Here is a 17,045-nt window from a genome sequence, read left to right as displayed (position 1 = left end):
CACCAGGGAAGCCCTCTTGCTAATTTTAAAGCGAAGGTTTGGGGCTTCCCTGGTGGCGCAGTGGTTGAGAATCTGTCTGCTAATGCAGGGACACGAGTTCGAGCCCTGGTCTGGGAGGATCCCACGTGCCGCGGAGCGGCTGGGCCCGTGAGCCACAACTACTCAGCCTGCGGGTCTGGAGCCTGTGCTCTGCAACAAGAGAGGCCGTGCTAGTGAGAGGCCTGCACCCCGCGATGAAGAGCGGCCCCCGCTCGCCGCATCTAGAGAAAGCCCTCGCACAGAAACGAAGACCCAACACAGCCAAAAATAAAAATAAATAAATAAATTAATTAATAATAATAATAAAAAGCGAAGCTTTGCTGAAATTATTTCAGCATTTCAACCCTGGCCATTTTCCATAGGAGGGCTCTGATAATAGTGTCTAACTCTTGCGAGCAGGGCATGACTCCCAGAACAACCCAGTTTCCCTGGAATCAAACAGCTGAGGGCTTAGGGTTCTAGCGTAAAGATTTTTATGTTTATTAGAGGGCACTAAAAAGACACAAGGATTACATATATAAACGTGAAAAAGGTATTACACGTTACCAGATGACCTTCAAAACCACAAGTGAGGCTTAAGGTCTAGGACATGGTTGTTATACATTTAGAAAACATTTCACAAAAACCGTCTTCTCAGGAAAAAAAAATCCAGCCCCAATATTTATTATAAGCTCTGACCCATCCCTGCTAGATTAGGTCAGTGATTGTACTTGGTTTGCATTGTTAATGCCCTTGTATGACAGGCATCAAGTTCTCAGGCCACTTTTTCATGGCGACAGCTGCTGGGCTTCCTTTATAAAAACGCTGGTGGGGATACTTGCGGAGTGATGTTATAATTCTCGCTGAATGTGTCTGTCCTCTTCTGTGTCCTTTCTGACTCAACAGGGCAGCTGGACACAGTGGACCTGAACAAGCTAAATGAGATTGAAGGTACCCTGAACAAAGCCAAAGATGAAATGAAAGTCAGTGATCTAGACAGGAAAGTGTCTAACCTGGAGAATGAAGCCAGGAGGCAGGAGGCTGCCATCATGGACTATAACAGAGACATTGAGGAGATCCTGAAGGACATCCGCAACCTGGAAGACATCAAGAAGACCTTACCCTCCGGCTGCTTCAACACCCCGTCCATTGAAAAGCCCTAGCGTCTTCCTTTAGGGAGCCACTGTGAGGCCACAGAGTGCCTTAACACAAAGATTACATTTTTCAGACCCCCCACTGTCTGCTGCTCTCCACCACTGTCCTTTTGAGCCAGGAAAAGTCACAAAGTTTAAAGAGAAGCAAATTAAACACCGTGAATCAGGAACAAAGGGTTTTATCTAATAAAGTCTCTCTTCCACTTAATGGTGGTCCCTTAGACCCACCTTTCCCTTCTGAGTCGCCTAAGGACGTGGCATCCTGCGTTGCTATACAGTGGCTTAAACCCTTCGTGGGAACCGTTGTGGGCCAGGGCTGAGCCAGTAGCCCTCCCTTTCTCTCTGATGCCAACAGAACCTCCTCAGTCTCAGTACTCTTGTTTCTATGAAGGAGAAGTTTGGCTACTGACAGTAGCATTGTGATGGCCAGTATATCCAGTCTATAGGTAAAGAAAATGCATCCACATCTCCTGCCCCTCCTCCTTTTAAGCAAAAGGAAATACACATCCTGTGCCAAAGGTATTGGTCATTTAGAATGTCGAGAGCCATCATCTGTTGTTTTAGCTGTTTTGAGTTTAGGACACTGAGCCATCCCACGGGTAAGGATGCAATGATTTATGACAGTCTCCAGGACAATGTGAGACTGCAGAAGTAGGCCGAACGTTTTCTCAGATGTTAATAATTGACTAGGAAGATAAACTTTTTTTCAGATCTTTGGGCAGCTGATAATTTAAATCTGGATGGGCAGCTTGCACTCACCAATAGACGTCTTCTATTCCTATAGATGGAATTTATGCAGAAGAAATAGGGATATGATAACCACTAAAGTTTTTTCCAAAATCAAACTAATTCTTAGAGCTTTTTTAGAATATTAGTCTTGGAACTAGTGTTGTTACCTGGCAGAGAACGGGTGGTCCTTACGATCTTGACAAAACAAAAGAAAAGCCTCCTTGTCCTATAGTCTTTTCTAGCAAAGGGATAGAACTTAGATGCAGCTTGTATTGTCAGGATCCCACATATCCATTTTTCTTCCATTGGGGAGAGATGAAACATTTGACCCTTAGCCTCAGTTTTCTCTTGATGTTCCCATCTTGTAGAAACCCCTCAAAACACATTGTTTGCCAAATCCTGGTGACAAATACTTGCACTCAGTATTTCACACAGCTGCCAACACCATCTCGTTCCTGCACTTTGTGATTTAAACCCACCTCTAAACCTTCCCTCTAAGCGTAGAGGGAAGACCCTTACATGGAGTTTCATCGTGAGCTTCTCAACTTCTGACCCTCAGCTCTGTGGTTTTCTTCTAAGGTCACAGCGTGACGATTCTCTGCCACAAACCCCTTCCTCCTACCAACTCGCTTTCGAGATTCATATATAGCCTTTAACACTATGCAACTTTGTACTTTGCGTAGCAGGGGAAAGAAACTATTATCTGACACACTGGTGCTATTAATTATTTCAAATTTATATTTTTGTGTGAATGTTTTTTTGTTTATCATGATTATAGAGTAAGGAGTTTATGTAAATATCCTTGGTCCTGTTTCTAGAATGGCACTGTCCGTTCACTTCTTCACTTCATTTTTCCTCTTCACTGGCACAGCGTGTCTGTATACCTCCTTCCCTTCCATCTGCGGTTCTTTGGATTGGATTTGCTCCCTGTTGCTTTGCCCTTCGCCTTGTGCTTGCGGCATGTCCGTTGTCTGACATTCACATCCACCTGCTTTCCTCCACACACAGCCGCGATAAAGAGGTACCTCGAACCCTCTTCCATTGCAGTCCTGGTGGTCCTCAACCACAGCACGTTGTTGTTCTTAATGGCTGCCCCAGAGCAGGAACGCCAGCTGCACAGGGAAGGATGGAATTAGGAAAGTCTGCCGAAGGGCATCTTTGCCATCAATGTGAGCCGAGCCAGGAGTGAGTGAGAAATGCCCCCTGGCAGTTGTTGGAGCTGGATGGGGTCGTTTTTATAAGGGGTGCATAATTACTGGAGTGCCCGTTGTGCATCAGGGATCATGCTGCAGATAGAGTGGGAGAGGTGGTCTGCCGTAGTTCTTCCCCTTTCCCTCTCCTCCTTGCATCCCAGAGTTGACTTACTGGTGTTTAGACCTGGCATCCTCCTAAGCTTTCACTCCATTCCTCTTCTCAGGCCTCTTCTCCTGTCGCAGGAGGCCTGGCTCTTTCTTGCCAAGTGTTCACATCAGTGTTTCCTAGCTAGTTCCTCTTTTCTAAGTGGCCACATCCTATGAGACATTTTGGTCAAGGTTTCAGGGAAAGGACTGAAGATAGACTGCTAAGGTAGTTTACCCTCTAGCCTATGGGTCAGGTTCACTCCAGTAAGTCTTAGGCCACAGTGAAATTTTGGGGATGATTTGTTGTTGTTTCTTTTCTCCTTTTCCATCTGTGTGGTATATTTTTAAACAGAATTTTATTTTTAAAATAAAAGTTCCTTATAAGACAATACCTTAATTACACACCTGCAATATAGCCATTATTTTATTGTATAGTTCCAGTTATCTGTATTTTATGTAATAAAATTGACAGGATGGCTGCTGCAGAATGCTGGGTGTCACAGGGAACATACACAGCTGTTCCCTGGAATTTTCCCTCTTAATTCCAACCGTGGCCCTTTTCCATGTGCCTTCACTTTAGCTGTTTGCCTTAATCTCTACGGTCTTGCTCTCCAGGGTAGTAAATAAAATGCAACACTTGGCATTTTTTATGTTAAAAAAAAAACAGTATTTTATTTATAATAAAATCTGAATATTTGTAACCCTTTATACGTGGTGTGGCCTGAGTGTGGTACTGGGGATGTAAGATGTTTTAAAAGGTATGATGAAAAAAAAAAGGTATGATGAAGGGGAAGCGTCTCGTAATGTATTCTTTGGGTTGTTTCTTTTCCTGAGAACAATCCAGTATGTGTACGTGCGTGTGTGTGAGTATATAAATTTATTTATGTATATATTTATTTATTTTAACCCTTCCCAGATTGGAATACTTTGGTTGTGGTCCAGATGTTTGCAAATTCTTCCTGTTAAGCTCTAAATAGTAAATGTTTTACGTTTTGCCGGCCATACAGTCTCTGTTACAACTGCTCTGTCTGCTGTTGTAGCAGGAAAGCAGCTGTGGACAGTCTGTAAACAAATGAACAGGGCCGTGGTCCAGTACAACTATTTACAGGAACAGGCCTGGGCTTGCGGGCTGGAGTTTGCCAGACCCCCGGTGTAGTCTCCATATTTGATTAGTGACTACGGAGGACTATTTTCAAATTATTTGGGCTTTCTAAATTAGCAGATGTATGTAAAGAGTTGTCTTTCCACCTTTTAAATACACACATCTTCAGCTAAACTAAAGGTACTTTTGTACTTTTTTATACGATGAGAAACACTCTCAAACATAATGGAAGAAAAAGTAAGTAATGTGCTGGACCAGCAGGCCATCTGGAGGGCTGACCCAACTGGAGTAACTTAAGACCAGATGAAGAAGTTTGGAACTACAGAGACAGCAGTAAGGCTTTGCTCTACTCTTTGGCTCTGTTTATAGCCCTGAGGCCCTGGGGATGACATGCCACCTTCCCAGTCATGTAAATCATTACAGCTGTTGGGCTTCCCTGGTGGTGCAGTGGTTGAGAGTCTGCCTGCCGATGCAGGGGACGCGGGTTCGTGCCCCGGTCCGGGAAGATCCCACATGCCGCAGAGCAGCTGGGCCCGTGAGCCAGGGCCGCTGAGCCTGCGCGTCCGGAGCCTGTGCTCCGCAACGGGAGAGGCCATAACAGTGACAGGCCCGTGTACCGCAAAAACAAACAAAATCGTTACAGCTGTAACACCTGTAAAGAAGAACCTGAACCCTTCTCTTTAGACGTCCTCGAAGAGAGCGTTAGAGGGCACTAGTTACTAGCTTTCTTACATACCGTGTTCTTAACCGATTTGTAGGATATGATTCAGGTGCAAATATACCTCAATAGTTACTGTGTCAGAGTGATGAGTGGAATTTAAAAAATTTGTTCCTATTCCTTTTGTTATTTCAGAGTCAGCAATTTCTCTGAAGTTGGTATCAGCATAATCTGATTCAAAATATCTCCAAAGGTTTACCCCTTAAATAAGCATTCTAGCCCCTTAATAAATCTGAACTCACCAGACCCACTTCAGTTAAGTTCACAATAGAATGTCTGGAGAAGACAGGACTCCTGGTGCCCAGGAGAGTCATGAAGTAGAAAAGCAGGTGGCACCTTCCACCTAAGGTGAGGAAGGACCCACCCGAGGAAAGATCAAATCTCTTCAGGCCAATAGTTCGTGGGAACAGAAATGAGACGGCTGAAAATGCCAGGTAATTTTGCCTGTTCACACTAGGCAGGTTTAATCGAAAATATTAATAGTTGGCGTGAAAAATAAGAACTTTCTGTAAGGAATCTATGTATCTCTCAGAGGCTGCACTCATTCAGGAGTCAACCAAAGTGTCTTCTATTTGTATGGAGTCTCCTAGAATGACTTTACCTGCTCTATACCAATAAATGAAATTCTAAGTAAAAATCGTATGCTTAAAGAAAGGGAAATATTTAGCAGAAGACCAAAGAAAATCTCAAATAAGAATTCAAATAAGAGAAACCTTAACATTTCAAGTGTTAAGACCTCCATGTCTTGGCTTTAACTCTTCTCTGCCCAGAATGTGCTTGCTTTCCCTTCCCCAGGACAGGAAAACCTAAGGTCAAGGTGTTCCCTACTCTGTTGAAACTGGCCAGACCTTTCTTTGCTTACCACCCCTCTCAGCCTGGTACTGGCTTCCGGCATGGCCCTTGGGCATGTGTTTATTGGTCCGGTGTGTCTCACCCACCTCTCCCTCCCCACTCTCTCCTAACCTCTAAGATCAGGGTCTTGGCTACTCCCTTTCACATCCTCAGGGCTAGGAGGCAGGCAGTAGTCACGTTGTCTTAAAGATGCAATCAAATCAACCTTTCTCATCCTGTTCTCCCACTCCTGTTACTTTTTCCCTGCTGTGAGCAGAGAGGGAGGTTTATGGATACTTGTTAACTTCTCTCTCTCTCTTTCCCTCTGTGTCTCTATCTCTCCCCCTCTCCTTCCAACAGCATTCTGTTCACTCAGCACTCTTACCTAAGGATGGATTTGTAGAAAAATAACCAAAACCACGGTCTTTCACCAAATGGCATAGCACAGACCTCACCGGGCCATGCAGTCAGCAACCAGCTGGTGTGATGCGGTCTTCAAGGCCTGGGCCTCTGCGCTCCCAGCCTCACACTAGCCGTTCCCAACGCTGTGTCTGTGTTGTCTGCGAGTTTTACCCACAGCCCCTTCTGTAGGCATCTCTGGCTCCTGGCCCAAGTTATAATATTAATTCCTTTTCTTTTTCTCTAACTCCTGGGAATGGTCCCAGTAAATTTCAACAGACTGGTTGGTGTTTTATTGTTTGCTTCCTACCTTGGAAAGCCTTATAACTTAGGCCATAGAGGTATTGCTTATGATTAATTCAGTATTAATTCATAAGCAGAGGTATTGCTTATGATTAATTCAGTTTGTATTTATCTGTCTCTGTAAAAAGTTGAGCTTCAGGCCTTTGATCAAATCAGAATGTAACCCTCTGTTACATCACTGTTCCCGTGAGTTTTTGTCCAAGTCAGTGTAAGTGCTTCTCTGCGAAAGGTCCCTGGTCATACCTTTGAGGGCCACCCTTCCATCCTCCCATAATTCTTTTTCACCATAGCTAGTAACCGAAAATTCTACGTGAGCCTTAGACTGATGCTTTGGGGGCCCGTGCCACGGCGTCTGCCCTAATAACTGAGATCCTTTGTCATCTTGGTAACTTGAAGGCAATCATCAAATTTCGTGCCATGGCAACTTGTGTTAACATAGCGTGATTTCATCCTGATGTTTCTAGGATGTATATGATCCTAATTTTCCTTAATCTTCTCTGTTCATTGATCCCAGACTCTTCTTCCATGGACCTTTCTTTCCTCCTGAGCATGGTTTCCAAGGTGAGATTAGTGCAGAGTAAGCACCAGTCCAGCCAGGAGCAGAAATGTCTGGGGAAGATGTGCTGTCCTAGTGTGGATCACACGTTCCTGGGCTGCTGAGCCAGCGTCCAAGATAAAGGCTCAGGAGAAACAGCTGTGATTTGGGTGATTACGTGTTTGGCGTGGTCAGAGAAGTTTGTGTTACAACTTGCTGATCCCTCTGGGCTCAGACTGTCTGCTCTCTGTGCTGTCTCTGTTAGACCGATACAGAGGCGCACACCTGGCCAGAGAGATAAGTTTTGCCATGTAGATTTCAGATGGGCTGCCTGCCCTCTGTATGTTTCTGAGGGCTCGGGCAAGACTAACACTATCAAAGTAACTCACACCGCGTGCCGTGTTTTCAAAGGCACTTTCATCATTGATTTCTTTCATTTGCCTCTCGTGATGAGGCTCTCCATTTGACCATTGAGAAAATCGAAGCCATGTTTTGCTTCCCCATCACCCTAGCCACTATGTTAGCTGTTGCCTCATTTTCTGTCATGATTTTGATCCATTTTCCTTCTAAGGTCCTCGCTTATGTACATGTATTTTATGAAAAGCTTCCTCAAATCCCTTGTTTAGAGTGATCAAGGCAGGATTTAAATATATTAGTAACTTGCCCAATATTAAGGAACCAGTTAGCGGCAGAACTGTTACTTGGACCCTGATCGTCCTCGAGCGGCCTGGGCCGTATACACCTCATGGCTCACACCTCTCTCTCTGCTCTTGCTTTTTCCCTCCTTGTCTCTTCCCCCTACATAGGCTCAGGGTTAAGGAGCATGAAGCTGGGTCACCTAGCTTTACCTAGCTTCCTAATGTTAACATCTGATATATCTACGGTACACTTACCAAAACTAAGAGACTAATATTGGAAGAATACTATTAACTAAACAGTTTTTGCCTACTTTTAAATACCTTTTCAAGACCCCATTTTAAAAGTAATACTGAATTTTAAGACAGAAAATGAAAATACTCAACATTAATACCCAAGCTATGGGACAACGGGAGTGTGGAGTCCAAAATAATTGATTTTACCTTCATGATACACTCAAAACTGCCCAATACATAACTTATTCATAGTTAATTGCAAATAAGTCATTAAACAACTTGCTAAAATGTCAATGTTTCAAAAGAGATTTTTAAAGACCCATCAGAATGAACATGTCATTCATAATATGACACAAATTTAAGTATTTATTAGAAATAGGAAATTTACTCACAAAGACTGCATTAAAATTTTTTGTTCTTATGACATAATTTCAGACTTAGAGAAGAATTTTCAAGAGTAGTCAAAAAATTCTCTAGTACTCTTTATTCAGATTCCACCAATGGTACACTTGCTTTTTCACTGCTCTCACTCTTGCTCTCCGTGGAGAGAGGGAGAGAAAGAAGTGTTTTAAGTTGCAGACACGATGCCCATTTACCCATAAATACTTCAATGTGTTATTTCCCAAAGACAGGAAACTTTCTTACATATCGACAGTACAATTGTCAAAATTAGGAAATTCCCATTGATGCAGTACTATAATCTACAGCCCTTATACAGATTGCACCATTTGTGGTAGGCAGAATAACGGCCCCCCAGAGATGTCCACATCCTAATTCCTAGAACCTATGAATGTGTTAGGTTACACAAGGCAAAGGGGCATTAAGCTTTCTGATGTAATTAGGTTGTGAATCAGCTGATCTTAAAATTGAGAGATTATCTTGGATTATCTAGTTGGGCCAATACAACCATAAGGATTCTTATAATTGGAAGAGGGAGGCAGAAAAGGAGGTCAGAATGATGCAATGTGTTAAGGCCACCACTGTCGGCTTGAAGATGGAGGAGGGGGCAGGAGCCAGGGAACGTGGGTGGCCTCTAGAAGCTCAGAAAGAAAGACAAGGGAATGATTCTTCCCTAGAGCCTCCAGAAGGGGACAAAGCCCTGCTGACACCTTGATTTTAGCCCAGGGAGACCCCTATCAGACTTCTAACCTACAGAACTATAAAATAAGAAGTTTGCATTGTTTTAAGCCACTAAGTTTGGGGTAATTTGTTACACAGCATAGAAAACGAATACACTATTTGTCTCAAAAATGTCCTTCACAGCAAAAGAAAATCTGAAATCGTGTGTTGTGTTCAGTTGTCACATCTCTTTCATTTCCTTTCATCTGGAACAATTCTTGAGTCTTTCTTCGTATTTCATGACACCGACATTTTTTAAAAATACAGACCCTTATTTTGTAGAATGTTCCTCAATTTGGTTTGTCTTGTTTTCTTTTGATTGGATTCAGGCTGTGCACTTTCAGCAGGGTGATCGTAGAAGTGATGCTGAATTTTTTTCAGCACATTAAATCAGGAGGCACATAACTAATTACCGGCAATGTTAACTTTGCCATTTGATTGGGCTGGTACCTTCTAGGTTTCTCCACTCTAAAGTTACTCTGTTATCCTTTGTAATTACTAAGTATCTCACGAGGAGATGCTTTGAGACTATATAAATATCCTGTTACTCCTTATACCTTTACCCAATGATGGCGGCTGCCAAATGGAGATTTTCTAATTCCATCATTCTTTCTATATTTATTAATTGGCATTAATGCTGTGAGGTAGAGCTTTTCCATCTCTCCCATTTATCTATATCTATATCATATATATTTCTATTACTTTTTTTTTTTTTTTGGCCACACCACATGGCTTGTGGGATCATAGTTCCCCAATTGAACCTGGGCACGGCAGTGAAAACACCAAGTCCTAACCACTGGGCCACCAGGGAACTCCTGATTGCTATTACTTTAGATTCATGGATTCCTATTTTATTTAATATTTTGTTCTTGATATTTGTTTTGATCTTAAATGTCCCTTATTTGGCCAATGGGAATACTCTAAAGCTGGCCCCTGTGACCTCTTGATACATCCCCATCATTCTTTGAGCATTATCTTACTTCTGGCACATCAAGACGTTACAGGCTCATCTTGTACTTCCCCTGCCCTGATCTTGGAATCCGGCACTTTTCCAGCGAGCAAAATTAGGTTTTGTCAATTCTCAAAACGCCAATAGCCAACAACAACAACGACAGCAAACATAGGTTGCTCAAATGAATGTAAAAACTCCTGAAAATGGTGCTGAATTTTAAGCAAATTGTTCATTAGCCTACTTGATTTTAGGGGACATGGCCTGTTCTCTCCCCATAGATGATTGCCTAGGTTATGCGTTATCCACAAATATTTTTGGAGTACTCATTGCTCATATAGCCTACCTAGTACTGGTACTCATGGGTTTTACAGTGTGACAAAAGCAATTATTTCTACTTTGGGAAATTTATTTAAGTCAAGGAGGCAGCAAAAAACAAAACATAAACGATACAAACAAAAATAGAGAACGACATATTTCTATAAAGTAGGAATACGTGAGGATGTTGGTAAACAGATGCATAGGGACATTTTATATATATATATTTGTGTGCGTGTGTGTGTGTATGTGTGAGATCAATGAATGCTCAGGACTGTTTATTATGGGAAGTCTTAGAAGGACAAATTATATGAAAAGGTGTGTATTTTTTAGCTGTGTTGGAGAGAATATAATCTGGGAAATGAGCTTTGGAAACACTGACGCAAATATGACAATGCATGGACAGAGAATTCAATGACATGCAATTGCATAGTTGAGTTTTCTTCCCATCCATTCCTCTCTATGTCTTGAAGATGTTCTGGCAACCCAGCCCTGTGGTCTCTAGCCCCAAGGAAAACTCATGCCCTATATGGGCATTTTCCATGTTCCAGTTCTTGATTGATTATTGTTGGCTACTCTTAATGTGTGGTGCTGTCATTTCATAAGACCAGTGACATCATGGCAAATTATTTGGTTATTTCAAACTCTCACTTATTATTTAAGGGTCTGAAGAAGTGCCTAGTCATTAGTCAGGGCCCAAACTAGAAAGATCTTGCCATGTTGAGATCAAAAAAGGTAGTTATCAAACCATTAGTAGTCTATTGATGTTTTATTAGATTCTAAGAAAGGGCTGGCGAAAACTATCGTGGGCCTAATTATGCTCTTTTGCTGAGTGTTATGAGGGTTAAATATGTAATATAATGAGGTTTGTACTCAAGTAGAATTGTGGACTCAGAACGTTTCCTTGAGCAATGATTTTCAAAGAGAGGCCCTGAGACCAGCAACATCTACATTGCCTGGTAACTTCTTAGAAATGCACATCCTCAGACCCCCACCCCAGACCTACCAAATCAGAAATTCAGGGGTAGAGGGGAGGGGGATAATCTGTGTTTTAACAAGCCCCTTCTAGGGGATTCTGATGCTGCCTAGAGCATCAGAGTGCTACGCACTGTTCTCACAATTTTCCCCCTTGTGTTCATCTTTGTTACTAGTCTATCCTGTATGTCTGCATGTTGGACTCAACCAAGCATCATCTTTACTTTCAGCTCCCCTTGCTAGGAAACAGGTTGTAACTGAGGAGAGAGACGTTCAGAATGTGTCTGTGCTAATTACAGTGTTAGAGACAGTGTTAACTCTTTTCTGTGCTTCTTAAAACTACTGAGAGGGCTTCCCTGGTGGCGCAGTGGTTGAGAGTCTGCTTGCCGATGCAGGGGACGCGGGTTCGTGCCCCGGTCTGGGAAGATCCCACATGCCGCGGAGCAGCTGGGCCCGTGAGCCATGGCCGCTGAGCCTGCGCGTCCGGAGCCTGTGCTCCGCAACGGGAGCGGCCACAACAGTAAGAGGCCCCCATACAGCCAAAAAAAAAAAAAAAAAAAAAAAAAACAAAAACACTACTGAGAAACTCTAAGTATTCTATAACACTGAATTGGTTGATTAATCAAGACTTTTCTCCTATGGAGTACAAAGACCTTCTTAAAAAGTAGGCAGAGACTGATGTATCTATTTCTAAAATCTTTTAATATAAGTATTTTATCTCCCAATTGATTTCTCCACTTTTCATAAGATCTTCTAAATAGCAATTTCTATCCACTAGGTATGAACAGGCCAAAGGATTACAGGATAGACTAGACTATTTATGATTCATCATTACCATCCAATGCTGTGAATGCGGTGAGCTTGTTCTGAAGTGTAAAATAAAAGAGAGCCAAATCATTTAACGTGGGTGATGCATTTGAAATTAGGATAACCAACAAATACACCTAAAGACATCAAAAGAAGCTCAGTTTAAACCTCAGGCCTTACTGAGTGGCCACAGTTCATGGACAACTTAGCTGTGTGCTCTTAGCTAACTAAGCCTCGCAACCTGCCAGTGTTTCCTATAAGTGGGGCTAGCACAACCTTATAGAGTTCTTCACGTGAGTGGGTAAGTATGTGACATTATACAAAACATAGGATAGTCAGGTGAACTAAGTTTTTGTGGGGCCTGAAGCTTGTACAATTTGGGGCCTTCCTTTAAAAAAATATATACAATCACAAATGCAAAAGTACGGATAGAGCTGGAAAGAGGCCTATAAGCTCCGTTACCTCCACATGGGAAATCCACGTCTGTGTGGTTACTATATTTATTTTAAGCCAGGGGAAGGCAGAGCAGTTGCTTCCTCTATGTCACTGTGTCATCGGGCGTGTGCATGACTACTTCCCTTCCACTGCAGACACCTCAGCGGCAGTCTGTCCAGGAGAACCTGTTTGGTGTGCTCACTGCATGACGACAGTGGGTGCGGCTGGGAAGGGAGTGCCTGGCCTCCAGAATGTGCCCAGAGGCTGCAGAGTCAGACTTCTGCCAAAGGAAGAAAGAGCGCCCCAGGGCAGGCATTCGTTGGAGCAACGGTGGAAGACTTGACTGGGGAGAGCACACACTATCTACTTCACTAAACCTTTTAATCTCAGAAGTGGAAGAGGCAGACTCAATTCTTAAAGATCACTTCTTAAAATAGAATTCCATCCACTTCTCTCCTCAGGGAATTATATATATAATACCAAAGACAGTCCAATACGGGAGTCATTCTTAGGTGCGTTCAGGCCCAAGCCTGCTCTAAGCGTTCACCATACAGAACAGAACATAAACTCTGGACAGCAAGGACTCAGACCCTGATGTTTCAGCCAGGACTTGGTGCCAGGTTATTTTTATTAAAACAAAACAAGATAGCAAACATAACAAAAACAATGCTATTTTAATGAGTTGAAAGATCTAAACTCTTAAGCTTACCCTTCTGAGTCTATTTTTCTGGAGCCTGTGAGATGGTAGAGGACAGGGGTATAGGACAGGGGTCCTCAACCCCCGGTCCTCGGCCTGTTAGGAACCGGGCCACACAGCAAGAGGTGAGCGGAAGGCCAGCGAGTGAAGACTCACCTGCCTCTCCCCATCGCCCCCATTACCGCTCGCACCATCCCCCCTCACCCCCCAACCCCTTGGAAAAATTGTCTTCCACGAAACCGGTCCCAGGTGCCAAAAAGATTGGGGACCGCTGGTATAGGATAATAATAGTGTCCAAATTATTTAGGGAGCCCATTTCACTGGGGACCCCAGAGTACCCTGTGGGTATCTGCACACTTAAGTGGCATTGTGAAGAATATTCTGGTCAGAAAACACTGAGTAGAGCTTCAATGTAGGACTCGAACACCTCAGTTAGTTCCCATTTACCAAAGGAAAATGATTTTTGGTAGTTACAGATCTGGTACTAAAACAGAACCAATGCATGCTCACCTAGCATGCTGAGAGTCTATTCTGTGACTTTCTGAAATAACCTAGGAGAGATGCTTGCCACCTGTGAATGATGAACACAAATTTATCCAGGCCTATGTCAACGTCAGCAATCAGGAACTTTAGTTTCTGTTCATATGACGTCATTATATCAAGGAAAGTTTTCTCAACTTACTGACTCTTGAGTATCTCAGAAACTTTAACGACTTGTCATTCTACAGCTGTGTACTGAGAATCAGCTCTGGGTGAGGCCCTGACTATGTGGTGGGGATCAAGCTGTGTACAAAACAGACAAAACCCCACCCTTACGGAACTCACATTCTAGTGGGGGAGGCATAATAAACAAAAGATAGATGAAATATGTGTTAGCTAACCATGTAGCACTTCGTATGTTCCAGATACCTTTCTAAGAACTTTACAAATATGAAACCTACAACCTGATGAGGTGAGGACTATTATTATTCCCATTTTATAACTGAGAAAAATGAACAATAGAGAGATTCTATCTTGACTACCTGGTAGGTAACATAGCGGGGCCTTGAACTCCGGCATACGGACTCCAGGACATACCTGCATCTCAACCACCATATCATACTGACTCTAAGTGGCACACCGACGTCTAGTAGGGTCGAAAGGAAAATGATTCTCTATGGAGAAAAATAAAGCAGGGAAAGGGGGAAAGAAAATGTTTAGGGGGTATGGCAGAGCTTGCAGTTTTATACAAGATGGTCCAGACAGCCTCACTAAGATGGCATTTGAGTAAACAGCTGGACCACATGACTGTCTGGAGAAAGCACCTTCCTGATAGAGGCACGAGAGAGTGCAGAGTCCACAAAGAGGAAGTGACTATGTGACTAGAGGTGAACAAGAAGGGGGACACTGAAGGAAAGGGGATTGGAGGTGGGCCAGGATGCACAGTGTAGGACCTTGAGGCCATTACAAGGACTTTGGCTTTGAGAGTGAGATGGAATGCCATCGGAAGCTTTTGTAACCAGGAGTAATGTGGTCTGAGCTATACTGTAATAGGAGGATTCTGGCAGTGGTGTTAAGGTAGACTAGATGGGGCAACAGCAAAAGCAGGGAGGCGAGATAGGAGGCGATCACAATAATCTGTGCAAAAGCTGAGGGGGCCTGTATTAAGGTGACTTCAGTGGAGGTGATGAGAAGTGCTCCAATTCTGATTATGCTCTGAAGGTAGAGCAGGGCAGCAAGATCTACTGTGAGAATGGGAGGAGTCAAGAATGACTTAAAAAAAAAAAAAAAAGAATGACTTTAAGGTGCTTGGACTGAAGTCCAAAAGGATGGGAAGACTGAAGCATAAGAGGAGCAGGAGGCAGAATACAAGGAGCTCAGCTTTGTGTTACACCGGGGATGTGAACTCTCCGTTCAAATGGAAATTTCAATTAGGAAGTTGAATCTGATCTTAAGAGTTCAGGGCGGCTGTGCAAGGAGGCTAAAGATATCAAGGTGAAAGTCGTTAGCAGATGTGCTTAGAGTTGAGACTAGCTGAGAAAACCAAGGGAGTGAGTATAGACAGAAAAGAGACGAGGTCCAAGACCTGAGCCTTGGGTGGTTTCTTCTCCATTAGGAGGGCACTTCTGTGTTAAGGGGTCAGAGAGATGAGGAGGAATTGACCAAGAAGGGGTGATCGGTGAGGTAGAAGAAAAGCCACATGAGCATACAATGTCCTAGAAACAAAGAAAAGTGTTTTAAGGAGAAAGAAAGGAATGGTCAGTTATGTTAAAGGATGCTGAAAGATGCAAGAAATGAAGGCTGAGAATTGGCCCTTGAACTTTACACCATGGAGGGCCTGGAAGGCTGTGGCAGGGGCTGTTTCAGTGGAATGGTGGAATGGTGAAGGCTGAGGCCTAATCGCAGTGGTTGGAGGGGTTTCTTGAAATCTAACTGTAGCAGTTTCAGAAGGTACTGGAAAGAAAGAACCCCGGGGAGGGCATGGATAGACAACTCTTTTGTTGTCCGCAAGGGAGACAACTGTAGAAGGGGCAGAAAAATAGGGCGGAAGCTGAAGTGTAGCACAGGTTCAAGGGAGTTATTTTTTTTATATAAATTTATTTATTTTGTTCATTTTTATTTTTGGCTGCATTGGGGCTTCGTTCCTGCACACGGGCTTTCTCTAGTTGCAGCGAGCGGGGGCTACTCTTCGTTGCGGTGCGCAGGCTTCTCATTGCCGTGGCTTCTCTTGTTGTGGAGCACAGGCTCCAGGCGCGCAGCATTCAGTAGTTGTGGCTCACGGGCTCAGTAGTTGTGGCTCACAGGCTCTGTACTTGTGGCTCGCAGGGTTCAGTAGTTGTGGCGCACATTCTTAGTTGCTCCGCAGCATGTGGGATCTTCCCAGACCAGGGCTTGAACCCATGACCCCTGCACTGGCAGGCAGATTCTTAACCACTGCACCACCAGAGAAGCCCCGGGAGTTATTTTTAAGATGGGAAAAATCCAGAAGAGAAAGAAAAACTGATGACACAGGAGCAAAGGTGAAGAATCCCTTTCCAGGGGGTGGGGTGCTATCCTTGACAAAGGTAGCGGGGAGCCCTCCTGTTGGCCTGGGATGAGGGATGTGACAGCGGGACAGGTGAAAGGAGGGCAGGTTATTGGATACGGCAGTAAAAGTGTGTGGTAGAGGCTCTCTTCCGAGGGCTTCCACTTTCTCAGAGTCTTGGGAAATAGGTCAGCAGACAGTGACATGAGGAGGAGGTGTGAGAGGTTTGGAGAAAGGGGGGAAGAGAAATAGTCTTTGAGGGGAATGGAAAAAAGGCAGCCTAGGGAAATGGAGCCTGATCGCTCACAACCCCTTGAGGTTAATAAGTATGAATTCAAAATGTGACAGTAAGTTGTACGTGGGATGTTAGTGGGACTCTAAGGGAGGGATTCTAATGACTGACCATGGCATTTAACATGGGTGAAGGGGGCTGAGATGGCAAGAGGGTGTGGGAGGAGTGTAAATGTGGTAGGTTCGGTGGTATTTTTAAAGTCTGGGCACTAGAGAGCCTGACCTCCAAAAATCAGAGGTTGTGATTAGAGATTGGGTGCTTGAAACTGAGGTTCTAGAACAGTGACTTGGAATGGCAAGGTCTAGATGTGATTGCGAGACTGAGTAGCTGAGTAGGGTATGTTTTACTAGAGAGTTTACTTGGTTAAGCATCACAAGCTTCTCTCTCTTTCAATCCTGTCCCAGTGGAAGCTACCTCAGTAAATTGTCCAAAAGTTTTATTTTTCAAA

The 17,045-nt window shown here is 43.6% G+C and overlaps 1 protein-coding gene across 1 annotated transcript in view; it reads left to right on the top strand.

The window, feature by feature from the left end:
- LAMC1 (laminin subunit gamma 1) overlaps positions 1 to 3,949 on the top strand; it is a 118,930-nt gene extending 114,981 nt beyond the window's left edge. The window contains exon 28 of the mRNA XM_024732420.1: positions 925 to 3,949. Coding sequence (XP_024588188.1) covers positions 925 to 1,181 — 257 coding nt within the window. The 3' untranslated portion in view covers positions 1,182 to 3,949. The remainder of the gene's footprint in view (positions 1 to 924) is intronic.
- Positions 3,950 to 17,045: the final 13,096 nt, after the last annotated feature.

The sequence above is a fragment of the Neophocaena asiaeorientalis genome, unplaced genomic scaffold (assembly GCF_003031525.2).
Source record: "Neophocaena asiaeorientalis asiaeorientalis breed wild unplaced genomic scaffold, Neophocaena_asiaeorientalis_V1.1 scaffold119, whole genome shotgun sequence".
In the NCBI taxonomy this organism is placed as follows: Eukaryota; Metazoa; Chordata; class Mammalia; order Artiodactyla; family Phocoenidae; genus Neophocaena; species Neophocaena asiaeorientalis.
Note: the sequence above shows the minus strand (reverse complement) of the source record. Positions and strands in the feature narration are given on the sequence as shown.